This window comes from Lepidochelys kempii, chromosome 7 (assembly GCF_965140265.1).
Source record: "Lepidochelys kempii isolate rLepKem1 chromosome 7, rLepKem1.hap2, whole genome shotgun sequence".
Lineage (NCBI taxonomy): Eukaryota > Metazoa > Chordata > Testudines > Cheloniidae > Lepidochelys > Lepidochelys kempii.
In genome coordinates, this window is record NC_133262.1 from 45,931,745 (window position 1) to 45,949,478 (window position 17,734).

Sequence of the window (17,734 nt, forward strand, 5' to 3'; positions counted from 1 at the left end):
CAGATTGTGCAGAGATTTCTATGCTTCTCTCTCCTCCTTTCAGAACCACTATTTTTGATACAGTAAAATCAGCATCATACTAGTATGTTGCAATTGTTGGTCCTCATTGATTCATAGATATTTAGGTCAGAAGGGACCATTTTGATCATCTAGTCTGACCTCCTGCACAACGCAGGCCTCATTGTGGGGATGGGCTCTTCTTACTTTAAACCTGACCAGCAAACGCTGACCCATCATAAACTATCACATGACTTGACTTTGTACATGGAGCCTAGAGCATGGGATGGGCACAATTTTAGCAATAGAAATAAATGAATCAACTTTATAAAGTGCCACCACAATTGATAAATGAAATATAGGACCCAGTCTCCCAGAATCAAAGACTAATTAATTCATGATTCAAAACCCAGAACTCTTCAGAGTAAAAAATACCTTCAAAACACTACCATCATCCCATCATTCAGCATCTCATGAAAACCATCCAGAAAGGGCTGGGAGCACAGCTGAGACTGGCAGCATGATATGAAGGTCAAAAAATCAGATCTCTCAAATGATGGGGGAAGCAACTTCCATAGTTAATACACCTCACAGAGAACAACCCATCCCTTCAGAAATAAATCTCGTGAGCAATGAGGTTGGTTGCATTAGCTGATCTTGGCTGCCATGGAATATACCAGGGCCATGGAGGTCAAGAAGTGGTTTCTGGAGTAACCAGAACCCAACCCCTATGAGGCTTTAAGAGTTAAAATTTCCAGGGGCATTTAACCAATAAATGGCTAAAATGGTTTCTAATAATGCAGTGCCTCCAAACAGTCTCCCATCTGCCCCTTGCCTACAGACATTCATGTGAAAGCTCAGAGGCTAGAGCTTTCCATGGATTTTTATCTCGGGCTCTTCAGCTATCACAGGGTTCTGTATTGGCAAATCTGTAACTGTTTTCACATTTCTATGCTGTCTCCCCTCGTCTTTAGCCTCCAAATTTTCAGCGCGCCTTGATCCAGCAAGTGGTTGGACCATGCAAACCTTGCAGTGATCCCAATCTATCTGTCGCTGAGAAAGGTATTCCTTTTCTTAATTATGTTGTTGCATCTTGTAGTACTGTTACTCTGTTCATGCTTGTACACTTATGGACTTCCACCTCTGTACATCCTGTCACATTCTTAGGCTGAGAGTTTCACTAAGCTGAGAGCGTCTGCCAGCCTAAAGACAGCTAAGTTGATGCTTTAGATCTACAAAGAGATGCACAAGTGCCTCCACTAAAGAAGCTCTGTACCATTTGTTAATGACAATGGGCCAAATCCTGCAGTCCTGACACAGACAAACTCCCACAGAGTTCAGTGGGAGTTTTGCCTGAGTAAAGGCTGAAGGAGTTGGCCCAAAGATAATACTTACGTGTATTGAGCTTTATTTCTTCAAAAGATTCTCCAAACTACCCTGTGAGGTAGCTTTTGACATTTCACCGTCATTAGTAGAGACGAACATTTTGTTAAATCAAGTTGTCGTGGTTTTTTTAAGTTACAAACATGAATCCCTGTTGGCAAAAACAAATGTCTTATGCACATATCAAGGTCAGGTGGTTGACTGGTTAGTCTCTTTTGGAATGTTTTATAATCCTCTGTAGGGGATAATCAGGGAATCCCAGCTCCTGAGCCATGTTGTGAATGTAAATAAATGCAGCTGCAGGCATATGTGCAACCTTTTGAACCATTACCACTGTCTGTAAGTCAAGAGTGCCATTAACCAACTCGTTTTTTGTTAATGTTCATGTCCTGTGAACTTGTCCAAGCCCGTCTCCAGTGAGAAGCCCTCTGCACTAATTCTCACTGACAGCAGAGTGACACCAGCTGCTGAAGGGAAAAACTGTTCAGCTATAGCTTCCCTTCTGCTGAACTTGACCACCAAGTGCACTCGGCTCCACCAGATGGTTTGGCTGCTCTAGGGCAATAGTAGCTTCGATGGTAGCTTCCTCCCTGGAGCATAGCTGGATAAAGTGTTGGTTCCAACAGGCAGAAACCAGGTTCTGAACCATCCATCAACAGGATCATGTACAGTAGTTCTAGGCACTGATATGGGCTGAGGAGCAGATCCACGTAGTGTAATGGGCTAGTGGACTAGATTTACATCTGTTTTTCAGATTCCCTCTGATCAGTGCTATTGATTTCTCCCTTTTAACAAAAGTGCCTCAAGGAAAGGAAAAGAAATAAACTCTAGTTTAATGCTTGTGGTTATCATCCTAGTACAGAACACTGGTATGAATGTCAATTTTAGTCCCATCAGGGAAAGATTACTGTTGATCAGTAAAACGTTTTGTAGGTTCAACATTTGACCTTTGCTCTGTACTCTCAAGTAGCAACATTGTTGCTTGGTAACCATTTTGTGGCATACAACTGTTGCATATTATTTTTAATGGTGGCACTATGGTATCCATTTCAAGAGTCCGATTTGTCTTGCGCACCCCCAAGTTTCACCTCACTTAAAAACTACTTGCTTACAAAATCAAACATAAAAATACAAGTGTCAACACACTATTACAGAAAAATTGCTGACTTTTTCATTTTTGCCATATAATTATAAAATAAATGAATTTGAATATAAATATTGTACTTACATTTCAGTGTATAGTATACAGAGCAGTATAAACAAATCATTGTATGAAATTTTAGTTTGCACTGACTTTTTATGTAACCTGTTGTAAAGCTAGGCAAATATCTAGATGAGTTGATGTACCTCCTGGAAGACCTCTGAGTATTCCAAGGGGTACGTGTACCTCTGGTTGAGAACCACTGCCCTATACTACAGAGCACCAAACTGGTAAAATACCTATGGCTGGTCTTGGTGGTGTAGAGCCAGCACAGAGGTTCTTATTCAACTCCTTTTTCCTGATGCCAATGTAGCAGAGAAAAGGACACAGCTGCGATGACCCTGCACTACGTCAATCCCTGGGTGTGTTTTTGGCCACTGGGGCTGTCATAAACATACAGCTAAGGGTAGCCTAGAATTCCTCCTTACCTGTAATGAGTTAAGAAGCTCAGATAACCAGGTTAGCACCTGACCAACAAGACCAATGGAGAAAGAAGATACTTTCAAATATTGTGGGGGGAAGGGTTTTTTTGTGCTTTTTGTGTGTGTGTGTGTGTTCTGTTTTGGGACTGAGAGGGACCAGACGGAAATCCATCTTCTCCAACCCATCCTAATCCAAGTCTCCAATATTGCAACCAATATAGGTAAGCCAGGCAAGGTGGATTAGTTTATCTTTTGTTTTGCTTGTGAATTTTCCCTGTGCTAAGAGGGAGGTTTATTCCTGTTTTCTGTAACTTGAATTTTCCCTGTACTAAGAGGGAGGTTTATTCCTGTTTTCTGTAACTTTAAGGTTTTGCCCAGGGGGGAATCCTCTGTGTTTTGAATCTGAATACCTTGTAAAGTATTTACCATCCTGATTTTACAAAGGTGATTCTTTTACCTTTCCTTTAAATAAAATCCTTCTTTTAAGAACCTGACTGATTTTTCCATTGTTCCAAGACCCAGGGGGGTTGGATCTTTGATCATTTTGTAATCAATTGGTTAGGATATTATTCTCAAGCCTCCCCAGGAAAGGAGGTGTAAGGGCTTGGGGGGATTGCTGGGGGAAGAGGAACTCCAAGTGGTCCTTTTCCCTGGTTCTTTGTTAAATCACTTGGTGGTGGCAGCGTTACTTAAACCCAAGGTACGAGGGAGAATTTGTGCCTGGGGAGTTTTTAACCTAAGCTGGTAGAAATAAGATTAGGGTGTCTTTCATGCAGGTCCCCACATCTGTACCCTAGAGTTCAGAGTGGGGAGGGAACCCTGACAGGGGCTATTTGCAGCTGGTATAAACTAGAGCAATCCTCAGGCTATTCTAACCAGCAGGATCAGGTGAGTGCAGAACTGAACTTGATGCCATCTTTGCACACATACTACCCTGACCTGCACTCTGTACAGATCAGGTGCATCCCTGGAGCTGGTCCACCCTCTTTTAGGATTCTCACTCTGTCTCTTCCCCCGACCCCTTCCACTTTTGGATTGGTGTTTTTAATGTGTGTTTATCTTTACATCTTTCATGTTTGAGGGTCTAATTTTGCAATCATTTTGATTTTATAATTGGCTCATTTTTTTTTCTCTTGGGAAGCCTTTGCTTCCTGCTGAATCAGGAACTAATTAAAAAGCTCCAACGGCAATATATAAACAGAGTTGTGGCACACAGCCTTGGTTGTGGGGTGACCTTTATTCCTATCCACTACTACAGACCTTTAGGGACCATAAAAAACCCCTCAAAGCTTGGGAAGTTTTGCCTATTTATACTAGGGAGCTGAGACTCAGGAGTGAGAATCCTGCAAGATGATGTGTTCAGAGAAGCAGATTTACAAGGTAAGTAAAATTTGCTCATGCAGTTGAATGGCTGGTGAAATCATGAAGAAAGATTGGAATTTGGCCAGGTGCCTGGGGCTAACACTCATGTGAATAGGGGATATCTTTTGATGGGATGGTCCTCTGAGATACAGTAGTAAAACATTTTCCTGGACTGGGGAAAAGATTAGGGAATTTTTAAGCTTCTCCAAGATCACCAACCTTCTTCCAGAACATACATGTGTAGTCCAAGGTTAGACATTGATGGATTTGGAGGTAGAGCCCCCACCCCTTTAAAAAAAACCCTCACCAAGTACAGAAATATGGAAAATATACAATCCCTGTCATGTTAAGAGTGAAATATTCACAGGTCAGTGACTCCTGGGACTGAAGGGCATTTCTTCCACTCTCCAAGATACAAGCTGTTTCCTGGGCATATCTCCTCTTCCTACCCCATCCCCCTCCCCCAGCCGCCGTTAAGTTTAAGGCCTATAAAGTATTCTAGGCTAGCTGAGTGTCTCTTTGATTATTTTTTGCCAGTGGAGGCCCTTAGCACCTACTACTTTCGTCCAATTATGTCCCCAAAACAGATGCAGAGGAATGAGGATAAGGTCCCATTAGGAAAAAAAAAATGACTATAATTCCATTGGCATCTATTGCGTTACGGTCCCTGTTGCATTTTCCACTTGCTACTTGGCATTAGTAGCCACGAGATGGACTCACTGGTATATCATCAGCTTTTTGTAACCCCATATGTATTCGCATCTTCTACTGTCAGATCTATTGTTAGAACCCGTATTTTCTGTCACCCAGAGCCTGCAAGGAAGGGCTAATATTTTTAATCAAAACTAGTTTCAGTGTCTTTGTTAGACTCTCCAAATCATTTTGATTCCCCCTTCAGATATTAAACAGTTTTAGAATAACCAACACAGCAGTAAATAGATAAAGTCGCTGTTCTGGCACATTGATTAGTATATTGGCTGCTTCTTGTCATCAAGAAAGTGGTGCAGTGTGTCTGAAAGAAAAAAGGGTGTATTTTCTTTAATAATGAGAGTTCAGATCTTTCCAGACATTTCAAATGTCACTCAGTCTAGAAGGAAAAAGCTGTTGCTTCTCGGATCTGAGTGTATTACTTTAGGTTTCTCTGCCTGAGTTCTTTTCCATGCAAAACTGAAGGCGTTTAGAGATCGTAACCAGTATGTATTATATGATTATGAAGACAGGAAAGCTTTCTTGTCTTCTTTGGCTAAAGAAAATCAGGTCTTCTGATGGTAATTCTGAAATAGGGTTTTCTGATTCCTTATAACCACATTTTGAAAAATAGTGATCATAGCTAGTGATTAACTCTTTGCCTAGTAAATGATGCCATTAAAGGTAATGTTTTTATTGCATTATGTTTAGATATGATCAGCTTAGTCATCCTCCACCTAGCCATTATGGTGCAGTAACAGATTTTGTTGTGTTTACTGAGGTTTCTGCCACTTATGCTTGTAGTCTACTTCTCTTTACCCTTACATTTAAAATAATCACCTTTCTGTAGATTGCAGCCCCCTAATTCACCCTGGCCTTGGAGTCTGGCCTATCCTTGCAGCCAAATTGCGCACAGCTTCTCTTGTGCTTGCTGCCTTCAGGTCCACCTTATGGTCAGGTACTACATCAAATGGCAAGGAGCCAGATCCACATACTCAGTTGAGGAATGGAGAAATGCCATTGCCTCCATCCCCAAGAAAAACTTGTAATGTAATGTACCCAAGTTCAATCTGTTTCCATCCTTCAGCTGTGCCAGCAGCGCCCAGCAGCTGGAGCCTAGACAGCGGAACCAGAGAGGCCCTGCCATTCCTGTCTGCCCACGTTGGGAGCATCTTGGCCCCACCAGTACCTCCCCGAAGCCTACCCCATGGTAAGGAAATCCCGAGGAGGTCCACTTGATAAGTCCTGTGCTCATGCACAGATAAACCTAGGTCACATGAAAGCCAACATTGACTTGTATGAGCCTTTTGTAAGAAGTGCAGGGAGAGAAGGCTATTTGGTCTGCTTGGTTGACATTAGATAACACCTAAAATTTCATCAGCTGCAGCAATAAGGTCGTAAGTGTGTTTTGGGACTAGAATTAGGTTTATGAGTAGTGTAAGCTGTCTTGGCTGTCTTGGCTTCTTGTCAGTGACGATCCTCAGCAGTAGCTTAAGGCTACAAAGATATTAATTGTGTTTCCAGACATTCAGCATTTAAGAGACTGCTGCCTTGCCATGAAATCCTTGATAACAGCGGTGGGTAGAATTCTGTTGTTGCTACTGAACTCCTCATTTGCACTTTGTAACAGATACACTTTGGGTTACCCATTACAAAGATTGCTTTCCAGGATATATGGTAAGCTCTGGACTGGAGATGGGACTGTCGGCAGTTGGACCTGGTTACCTGATGTTACAGAGGACTAGAACAGTGAATTCTTACTGCCTTGAGGTTGTACAGATCTGTGAGCCCACAGCTACAATTCTTTATTACTATTTTATTCCTTGTCTCATTTCAGGTCACTACTCACTGCACTTTGATGCCTTCCACCACCAGCTCAGTGATGCTCCTCCAGCACTGCCTGCTCGGACATTGCGCAAGGTAAAATGACCTCTCAAGGTTGCAGAACACAGCATCCAGCTAATCTGGTCATTAGCAGTTATGATCAATTCCAGAATCTCTACCTCTCATATACCTTCTCCAGCCTGCCTTATTCCTGTATTGTCTGAGCAGTAGAAAATACATCATCTATTTCTAAGAAACAGAAGTTCAGACTGAAGGCTGACATGGTGATTGTCTACACCAAGATCTCCATTAAATGGACAGTTTGCTGCTGTTCCAGTAATCAAGTAGCCCATAGATATGTTTGTGCTCTCTTTAGCCCATAGGAGGCTTACCCTCTTACTATATATATGTGTTTTCGATCCAAGAACACAAGCCTTTGAATAGCCAGTTCTAATCACAGTTGGGACTCTCATGCCCCTCACATAGGGATTTTTGAGAGAGGTTGAGGGTAGACTAGCAGCATTTTTATCTTTTTGGCCTACTATACCTTTTGATTCAAATTGATACAGGAATGAGGGGATAAAATGTTTCGTTGTCAGCTCTCTTTAGATTGCCCTCCAGAACAGAACATCAGTTAGTGATTTGGCAGATCTTCTTTTCTCTTCTTAAAATAGATGCTTTCTACTCTGTGCCTCAAGAGGCAAGGGTTAGTTACTCTTTCCTGATACATACAGAAAACAAAGGGTCTATGACCTCATCTGGAACTCATTGTTTTGAATGAAAACAGTAAAACTAATGCTTAGCCTGCTGTCTCTCCAATCAGTCCTTTTCATCAAATAATAAAATCTCTAGAATCAATCTGCCAAAGAGAGTGTTATTTATTAGAGAGTAAACAAATTGCTAAGAGTATTCATTCATTGCTATTCCCTTTAGGGCCAGATTTTCAGACATAGACACAACAGGTGCACCTGCATGAACGTGCTGGCAAATGGGTCAGTTGGGCCAATATACATCAGTAGGCTGTATACTGATGCTTTCTAAAACTTCTGTCTCTCTGTGTGCTGCTTCCAGCAGAGCAGTAAACTGAAATTAACAAGATTTGATGAGTGCTTTAGAAATTGCTCCCCCTTTGTTCTTTTTCCTTACCCCCTGCTCAGTGTGCATCAGCAGTGGAGTAGAGAGAGGAGCAGAACAGGTGATTGCAAGTGTGAAATTAACAAAACTCTCTGACATTTACTGCTATTAAGCTTCAGAGAACTTTTTACTTTTACTTCATCTCTGAGGAGCCAGGCAGCAGAGCAGCATGCAGGCTGGGAGGAGAAGCAGTAAAGGGAAGAGGAGGGGAATAAAGCAGCACAGAGTACAAGGAAAAGAAGCAGAGGGAGAAAGGAAAGAGAAATGAGAGTATAAAGTCACAGACCAAAAATCTTTATGGCTGTGGAAGGTCCTGCTTGGGTGGAGCTACTTCCTCACAGGCTCAGAGAAGATTGGGGACAGGGCTAGATAGCCGCAGATCCACTTGCAAAACTGATTGATTCCCCATCAGACTCCATTGGACCTCACTTGCAGACAGTTTGGTTTCCAGGACTGGGAGAGGATTGGACATGGAGAATAGAGAAACAACAGGAAGAATATAGACATAACCTCAGAAAAATAGAGAGAGGAGAGAGAGAGAGGAGAGAGGGAAAAGGAGCAAAAAAGAACAGAGAGAAGAGAAAATTGGAAAATACAGAAATAAGATAAATGTGGAGATGCCCACAATGAGAGCTACAGGAATTGGGGGGAGACAGCATGCATTAGGCAGGGCAGGGATACGCAGTGTGGCATTAAATTTTTTAAAATAAAAAGACAAAAGGAAGCTAGTTAATATGTACTCTTGAATTAAGGAATGGAAATAGCTACTGAAACAGTTTTAATAAATAGCAATTACTAACTTCTAAATAGCAAAACTACTGAAAAAATAAATCAATGTGTAAAAACTTATAACACATTATTAATGTTTTTATTGTAATATTTGTGTTGCAAGATTGTAATATTTGTGTTGCAAGATAAATACTCCGATATTTACGGAATGTAGGAGATCCTAGCAAGGCAGGTGTGGTGAATGGAAGATGCTGGGATGTAGGACATGTTAAATAGGATTGGAGAAGAGGGTGTCACCACCATGACTGCTAGTTTTTTACTGTTTGATCATGCATACAGGAAAAACACATTTGCCTGTACAAACAGGTATTTGTACATGGAAATCAGGTTGTGGGTGTACAAATGGCTCAGATTTCTTATTTTCTTAAATACAAAAGCAATTAGGCGGTAACTAATGAGCTGTAAACAATGAAACATGGCCACTGAGGTGCACAATTGCCCAATCACGGATGTTAACATGTGTTTTTCTTTAAACAGTCTCCTCTTCATCCAATTCCTGCATCACCCACAAGTCCCCAGTCTGGCCTGGATGGAAGTAACTCCACTCTGTCAGGCAGTGCTAGCAGTGGTGTGTCCTCCTTAAGTGAGAGTAACTTTGGACACTCATCTGAGCCCCCTCCTCGCACAGACACCATGGATTCTGTCCCTAGCCAGGCCTGGAATACTGATGAAGACTTAGAGACACCCTACCTCCCTGTCAGGTACAGTCTCTCTGAACCTGATGTTCTGGAGTCACTCAAGTCCCAGCCATGTCGAAGCCACTCTGCTCCATCTGGAGTCATTCCTCAGGACACTATGGACCCTCCAGCTCTCCCCCCAAAACCATATCATGCTCGGCTCCCAAACATGGAGAATGAAGAGGAAATGATGCTGATGATGGAAGAGGAAGACAAACACCGGCCACTCCATCGCAAAGTCTCCCAACCAGCTAGTGGTGGAAAGGAGGAGCAGGCCAGGGTAGCATGGGAGCATGGCATCAGTGAGCAGTAAGCAGGACTACCTGGAAAGAAGCTTGTATAGTAATTCCAGGTCTGACCAGAAGAAAGATGTAAAAGTTTAGGACTCAGAGGAGAGAACAGTAATCCAATTCTTTACTTTCTACTGCCATGAGTTAATGTCCGGAGCCCATACAAAGTTTGGGCTGGCATGTGAGGTTGCTGCTTTCCTTTTTATTGTATTTTATACTTTTTGGTTTTATGTTATTTTTAATTATTATTTTTTGTGTGCAGTGGGTGCTTTATTCCTTCTGCAGTTTATCAGACCACACAAAGTGGCATGTAAGCTGTTAGCCATAGAGACTTGCAGAAACTGAAAAGAATTGGAATATTGAAGGGGGGATGTGGCAAATTGTTTTAAAAAGCTTTCCTCCCCGTTTTGAGATGCACACAAGTAGAAGCAGTTGCACTAGGGACATGTTTCTTTGCTGCATAGAAGTGAAAGCTCATTGCTGAATTCAGGGATTTCATGAACTGTCAGGCTGGAAGGTGCATTCTCTGCAGGCAATGGAAACTCGGCTGTTCTATGAAGAAACTGGGTCTTCCAGGTTTATGACCATAAACAGCTTTACAGTAATCTCCTGCATTGACTCAGATGTGATGAAATGATCTAACCAGTGCTGACAGGCTTCCATATTGATTTTTGAGGTATCATTTCAAACAAACTCTGCCTCCTTTGGTTGTTCATGGACATGTACTTTGGTTTTTCATGTTTTTGTTCCTTAATTTCATTTTTTTACTGGGTAAGCCAGCTGCTTTTCCACTGGAGTCATAGTCCATATCCACCTTTACTGCAGGGTAAGAGAGGGTTATGTAGCCTTTAGGGCTGCAACCCAATTCTGAGCCTTTTCTCATGCTTAGCTCTGGGCAAGTGATTGTCACCAGCACTTTTATTCCAGTCAAGGAACCAGCTGAGAGGCTCATGCAACAACTGCTTGATAACTCAGCAAGTAAGAAGAGAAGGCTTGAATACATCATATCCAGTCCTTGCCTCAGGATTGAAAGTCTGCACAATCCACACCAACATCCATTAACTGTGTTTGTTACTCTAATATGTGCCCTTCTGATACATTTCGCTGCTGCTGCTGCACAATGCCTCCATCTCTCCCTTCAGATAGGAAACCCTATGAGCTGCAAGAAATGTCCAGTGTGTAGTGTGCACTCCAGCTTCAGGGATTTTAAAGATTAACTGTAAGAAGGAAGGGGGGAGATGTTTATTCCCTTTTTTGCTTCTTTATGGTGTGTAAAGAAGACTTGAAAAGTTCTTCTTTTATTTTAAGGGTTTTTTTCCTCTTTGTTTTTTACATTGCACAAATATCCATTCTTGACTTCCCTTTTTTGCTGGCAGACTCTACGAAGAACTGTAGAATTTAGTGCAATTATGATGTGACACAAAGCAAGAGATTGAGACCAGAGCAGTGGAGTGGGGAAGGGAATTTTAGTCAGGCTGTTCTAAGTTCTAGGGTTTTTTGTTTTCTTTGTTTAATACCTGCTTAGTACCTGACAAACGGGAGAAAAACTTTGTTGGTGAAAGATCCACTAAAATTGCCATTTTATTTGAGAGCTGAGAAATTTCCCATTTTTCAAGTCCTTTGAGAAATCTTCCAGCAAAAATAGGGAAGAAAATATCAAATATTTTATATTCATGATATTTATAAGATAAATAAGCAAAAAATAAAACCCCTTATTTCAGCCCTTCTTTATAATTTTATAATAATCCGGAGTACTTGTACAGCACTTTTCATCTGTAGACTGCAAAGCACATTCCAGAGGAGGAGCATAAGTAACAATGCCCTTCCTCTTTACAGTTGGAAAAACTGAAGCACAGAGAAGTTAAGGGATTTGCCCAATACTACACAAATTAGTGGCAGAAATGGGAACAGAACCAAGGTATCCAGACTCCCAATTCTGTGCCCCATCCATGCTGTTTCCTATATATCAAAAACATTATAAAGAAGCAAAAAAGGAAACGTTTCCCTTTGCAAGCCACTTTAGCACTACCTCTATACAACGTGACGGGACAAATATACCATTTCCAAATTCTCCTGAAAATGATAATCTGTATCAAGTTTGGACTCAGGTGGCCATTGTATAGAGGCGGGTGTTGAGATTATTCATTTATTCTTTCTCAAGTTCTAGCCCATGCAAAAGAAATATTGTTCTGTTTTCTTCATTGACCTGCCTGGCTAGAAGAAGATCTATCCCGTTTCCTTTACTTTTGCTAGAGCAGGACACACGGAATCATTGTATCCTTCACCATTGAAACACAGATGTTAAAATTTGGTCCACAATGAGCATTTCATCTCTTGCATAAATGCCAAGGCAGATCTGAGTAGAAATGAAAAATGGTGAAGCTCTTAAGAGCCAGAGTCTTAGCTGGTGTAAATCAGGGTAGCTCCATTGAAATGAATGGAATATTATGATATACACCATCTGAGAATCTGGCCCAGGATCTTCATATGAAACTTTATTAGAACAAGATGCTTGTTTTCCTTTTTTGGTAGAAGGGTTAAACATTATTGTATCTGGAAATGTATTAAGCTCTCCTTTCCAGCAAAAAATAAGGTGTCTGCGCATAAAGCTTTGTGTGTAAATTGGAGTTAACATTCGAGTTAGTCTAAACATCCAGCCAGTGTGACTGACTAGCGCTAACTGCTAACCAGAGTTCTAAGGGATTTCCAAATGCATATCATGCTGCGCTGATTAGAAGGACAGCGTCTGGCATAGAGACGCCCAGCTTTGATTTTATTTCACTTTTTGGTAAAGGCTTTTTCTAAAAGTTAGATGATCAGTTAGCTTATATAAACAGATGTCAGCCAATTTTACAGCAGGTTCATAGCCACCAAGTTTCATGAAGGAGCAAATTCAATTAACACAAACATATTAGATTTGAGTCTCCAAGGAGTTATTCAGAACCATGGTCAAATTTTTGCAAAATACTTTGTGTATTCTTTTTAAATGCCTAATTTCAAAGGGCAGTGGGGGTTGTGCTGGGTGGGAAGAGAAGGAGGTGGGGGAGATTCTATTATAATTAAGATCTGGTGAGTGTAACACTCATACTACTCTCTGGGGCAAGTATGCTTGGCCAATAGCAGCATGAAACTTAAAGCCAAATTCAGCCCTGGGGTAAGTGGGCACAACTACATTTTCTGAGTTAGGGCTGAATTTGGCTACCAGGGTTTGTTGCTGTGCTCTGTGTAACTATCGTAAATAGAGATAATTTACAAGGAACATGGTCATGCCATACTCATGTACCAAGTTTGAAATTGAAAATGCTTCTTTTGGGTTCTTGGGCCACCACTTCTCTCCTGAAAGCATGGGCTATTAAACTTTCCGCCATTGGTGTTTACACCCTCTGTCTGGAGGAAAAGGAATGGGCAGAGGGAACGATGGAGACGAAGCAATGAGAAGAATTGCATTCATCTGCCAGTTAGTTGCTCATTGGTTGGAAGAATGTTTTGGTTGTGCTGCCAGGTGCAAGACCACGGGATTTTTTCCTCTTTTTCTTTTGTTTGTTTAACCTTTATTTCCCTCTTTGGGTGGGGAAGGGGTTACTACATATCTGTCAGGGGAGAGGAGGCAGCCAAATTGGAAAGGTTGTAGAGCAGAAGCAGAAAAAAAAGTGTGATATTTAATTTTTCCTTCATGTGTTTTTTGTATATATCCCATTTGAATGCTGTGTATTTGTACAGGAAATTGAGCAAAAAATGTATAGATCGTGCTGTCTGACTGGTACTCTGCCCTGTAAATGTGTTTTTAACCTCTGGCATTCTGTGCTTATTTAAAAAAGGCAAAACCTCTAACGACTTCTCTTTTGTGTATTCATGTTTAAAAAAAAATCAAAAAAAGCTCTCTTAACTATAATGGAAAGCAAACATAAAAGAAAAAAAAAGAATTTGAACAAGTGTCCTAAAGGTATTTCATTGTATATATTGTGATAGCATGTTTCCAGAACCAACAAATAAGTGATGTGAATTTTAGATGTAAATAGCTGCTGGGTTTTTTTCCTTCCCCATTCACTCGACTGCTGTGATGTGGAATTAAAGATTAATACCTGATATTAAAACATTGGGTTAATGTGTATTCATTATGGTCTTGCTGAGAAGGTTGTCCAGATGCTGCCCCTGGTGTTCGCAGGGTCTGTGTGTGCTAGAGACAGAAACGGATAGTGTATTTTTAATCCTGTTTATCTTGCTCTACCTTCTTCTTGCAGATGATATCAAAATCCACAACAAAGAAACCAGACACAACCCAGCATTTTGGGGGTGAGAAACTACTGAGGAGACAAAAGGAAATCCAGGAACATTACATGGGGAGAGGGAACTGATTCCAAACTGCCTCCCTAACTGGCTGATTGCTGCTGTTTGAATTAAGATGACAGTTTTTGTTTTTTAACATTCAAATCACCTAGTGCCGGGATGTCAGGCATATAGCTATGAGCCAAATCCAGCCAGATAGTTGTGTTTATGTGGCCAGCACAATATAATCAGATTGTGCATAACCTGATCTTTTTTTTTGTTTAAGTAAGTTTCTAGCTTTCATGGTCACGAGCAAGACCTTCCAATTGTCAAATGAGTGTAACTGATGTAATGCTGTCTGGCCAAGCCTGTGGACAACCTGAAACCATTACTCAGAAGTGTGAAATAGATTGTCTCCCATTAATCTCATTGGAATGTCAACTTTAAAACCGAGAGATGGCATTTGAGTGTCAACATAATGCATTTAATTACTAATTCATCAGCAGATAGAATGGGGAAACAGGTGGGAGTGAAGACCATAAGGAAGTAGGAGATAGGAGTTACTGGAGAAAACGAAATCCAAAGGAGATATATGAATGAAGGGACTATAAGGAAGGAAAATTAACTAAAAGGTGGAAAGGTGGTGTTCCTAGAGGAGAGGGTATTTTTCACTGATGCTGAATGTGACAATAAGGTACTGAACAAATAATAGTATTAACTAAAAGTATAGTCACTAAATAAAGGCCAGCCAGGCCCTTATAGACTTGTTGAGCCGCAGTCTAGCGACTAGATTTACTCCTGTTCTCAGAGTCCTTAGCTCAAAAAACAAAACAAAAAACCAAAAAAAAAAAAAAACCCACCATGGAGAGATAACAAGGGCGTTGTACTTGTGCAGAATAAATACTTTACTTCAAAAGGCATTTGGCAGCAGACAGTTATATTGATTTAGATTTGTATCTCATTATTTTAGTTAGTTTCAGATAGATTTTTACTGTTCTTCATTAGTATGTAGTATACTTCATTGTGTATTTTTCCCTAGGATGTATATTGAAATCAGTTCTCCCTACCTATGAGACTGGTATCATTATTCCCATTTTACATATAGGGAAACTGAGGCACAGAAAGGTAAAATTACTTGCATTATGTAGCATGTAGTATTATGTAGCAAAGGCAGAACCAGAGTAGAACCCAGAAGCCCTGATTCATTGTTCCTTGCTCTCAGGCCAAAGTAAATGGGCACCGAATAAATAACATATACTGATACAGAATAATAGTTCTGTAAATATTGCTGGGAAGTTGAAACAAAATGTTTTAAAATGAGTCAGAGAAATGGAGTACTGTTCACTAAGGGTTCCAAGAAAGTGTGGTTATGCCCACGCCGACCAGCCACAGAGACATTACTATACAAGCAATAACATACTTCAAGAAGTCAGGATATACAGGAAAAGAAGACCTGGTGTTTAACTTTAGAGGGTGGTTAAGTCACTTGGTCTTCTGCATCATGTTTCACCATGCATAAATGCCTACTATGTTACATGATTGCTTATGTACCCAATTGAAGGCATGCAGATACCATATGAGATGATCAACACTTTGCAGGATTGGGCTATCAGCTTGAGCTGGATGCTGTACCAGGCTGCTGAGGGGCTCCTTTGAAAGGTTCAAATGTAAATATAGATTTTTTTTATCTTCCAGGTACACATAGAAAATAAGGGCTTCACCTTATTGATATTATGAAAGAGGGAGAATTAAGCGAGTTGCAGTCCACTGTAAGAGTAAAGAACCTCTGAAGAGAAAGTGAGCTGGAGGCCTGGTAATGTCCAAAATCCTCTCTCTAAAGTAAGGACTGTGGATTCCCTTATCCTAGTATGTAAGAAATTAGAAGTTGAAGAACAGCATGAGAGGTTCCATTTCCCATCTTTTGGATGGGGTGTTTCATGCAGTGTGTTCACGCCTTAGCCGTGAGTTACAGAGGAAACTCTTCCCAGCCACAAAACAACAGTTGTATATTGTCTTTGCTATGGGGGTGACATTATATAGTAGGGGAAAGCATGAAAAGGATGGTTTGATAGTCTAGATGCCTCAACACTAACAAGCTCAGCCTTTGCTTTGGAGAGCTGAGGAGCTCCAGCGTACGCTTTTGCTATAATCAGTGAGATAAAGAAAGCATATGGATCCTATGGCTTTTTCACAGAAAACCAAAAATGTTAAGATTTGGACATCTGGGGCCAGATTCCTCATTGGCCCTCTGACCCCTTTGTACCAGTGAGGCTGTAGCAAAAGGGTTGTGTTTTAGGCAAAACTCCTCTGGGGAATACCTACTGGTGCATGAGTTCCTGCACTCGTTTCAGAGCTGTGTCCACCAGTTCTGTTCCACCTCCACGAAGTTCAGGGCACAAATTGTTCCAGGGAAGAGGTAAGGAAGGAGCATGGCCAGGGCAGAATCTGTATCTCTACAGTAGTCCATAGTGACCATTGCAGTAGGGGCACAAGTTAGACGTAGCCTGCACTGGGGCCCAACACACTCCCACAGTCCTTGAATAGGAGAGCTGCAAGCCTCATCCCCTCTGTTCCCATGTGAGCACAGGGATGAATCTGGTCCCTAGAAGGTGCACTGCTAGGTATCAGGCGAGTTACAGTGTCCTGTATGGAAAATGTTATTGGAGTTCATAGGTTCTTTTTCAGTCATACTGCTGGTTTGTGCCTTCAAGGGGCTTGCACTTGCTTCCTCCTTTGGACCTGGCACAGTGGTAAGTACAGCAGCTCTGAATCCACCTACTGAAATATTTGAAGAGTGCCTTGAATGGAAGCCTACTTAAACCCCCTTATGGACCAGCAGCTAAACCCTCACTGGGAACATCAGGCACTGGGAATTTAGAATATAGTCAATTTTCATCATGGCAAAAGATAACAATGGGGTGTCCTGGGGATTCTGTACTAGGACCTGTGTTGTATAATATATTTATTAATTATCTGGAAAAGGGGGTAAAACAATGAAGTAGCAAAATCTGCAGATGACACAAAATTACTTGAGTGGTCAACACTGGAGAAGACTGAGGAACTTCAGATGGACTTATCCACACAAGGTAAATAGACAACATGATGCCAGATCAAATGCAAAGTAATGCACGGTGGAGGAAATAATCTGAATTACTTGTACAGCTTACTAGGATCTAAATTAACTATTAATTTGGGGAAAACATTTGAGCCTCAGTGTGAACATATCCGCTCAATGTGCAGCAGCAGTCAAAACAAACAAAATATTAGGATGTCTGAGGAAATTTTTTAGAAAAATGATAAATATGAAATATCATTATATAAGTCAATTATATGCTTTCACCTAGATTGCTGCGTTCAGTTCAAGTCATCCCAACTACGAATGATGCAGCATAAGAAGGGGTTCAGAGATGGACAATGCAAATTATTAGAGGTATGGAAATGCTCATGATTGAAAAGAATAAGGCTATCTCAGGACATGAATAGGAGGCCATGATAAATGCTCTTGAGAGGGTAGACTGGGAACTTCTATTCACTCTTATAACACAAAAACTGAGAGCTATTGAATGAAATTGAAAGGTGGCAAATTCAAAACTGATGATGGGAAATTATTCTTTACACAACACAATTAGCCTGTGGAATGCTGTAGCACATTTCATTACTGTGGCGAAGACCCTAGGATTAAAAAAAAGAAGTCAACCTGTA

At 41.0% G+C, this 17,734-nt stretch overlaps 1 protein-coding gene across 14 annotated transcripts in view; it reads left to right on the forward strand.

Annotated features, from left to right (window-relative positions):
* The window catches only part of DOCK3 (dedicator of cytokinesis 3), a 585,316-nt gene extending 571,456 nt beyond the window's left edge, over positions 1-13,860 (forward strand). For 11 of the 14 annotated variants that reach the window (XM_073352483.1, XM_073352484.1, XM_073352492.1 and 8 more), the window contains 4 exons: positions 972-1,059; positions 6,140-6,262; positions 6,890-6,972; positions 9,277-13,860. In XM_073352483.1, the coding sequence (XP_073208584.1) occupies positions 972-1,059; positions 6,140-6,262; positions 6,890-6,972; positions 9,277-9,789 (807 nt within the window). In that variant the 3' untranslated portion in view covers positions 9,790-13,860. The remainder of the gene's footprint in view (positions 1-971; positions 1,060-6,139; positions 6,263-6,889; positions 6,973-9,276) is intronic. The other 3 variants (XM_073352491.1, XM_073352494.1, XM_073352497.1) reach the window with 1 other exon arrangement.
* Positions 13,861-17,734: the final 3,874 nt, after the last annotated feature.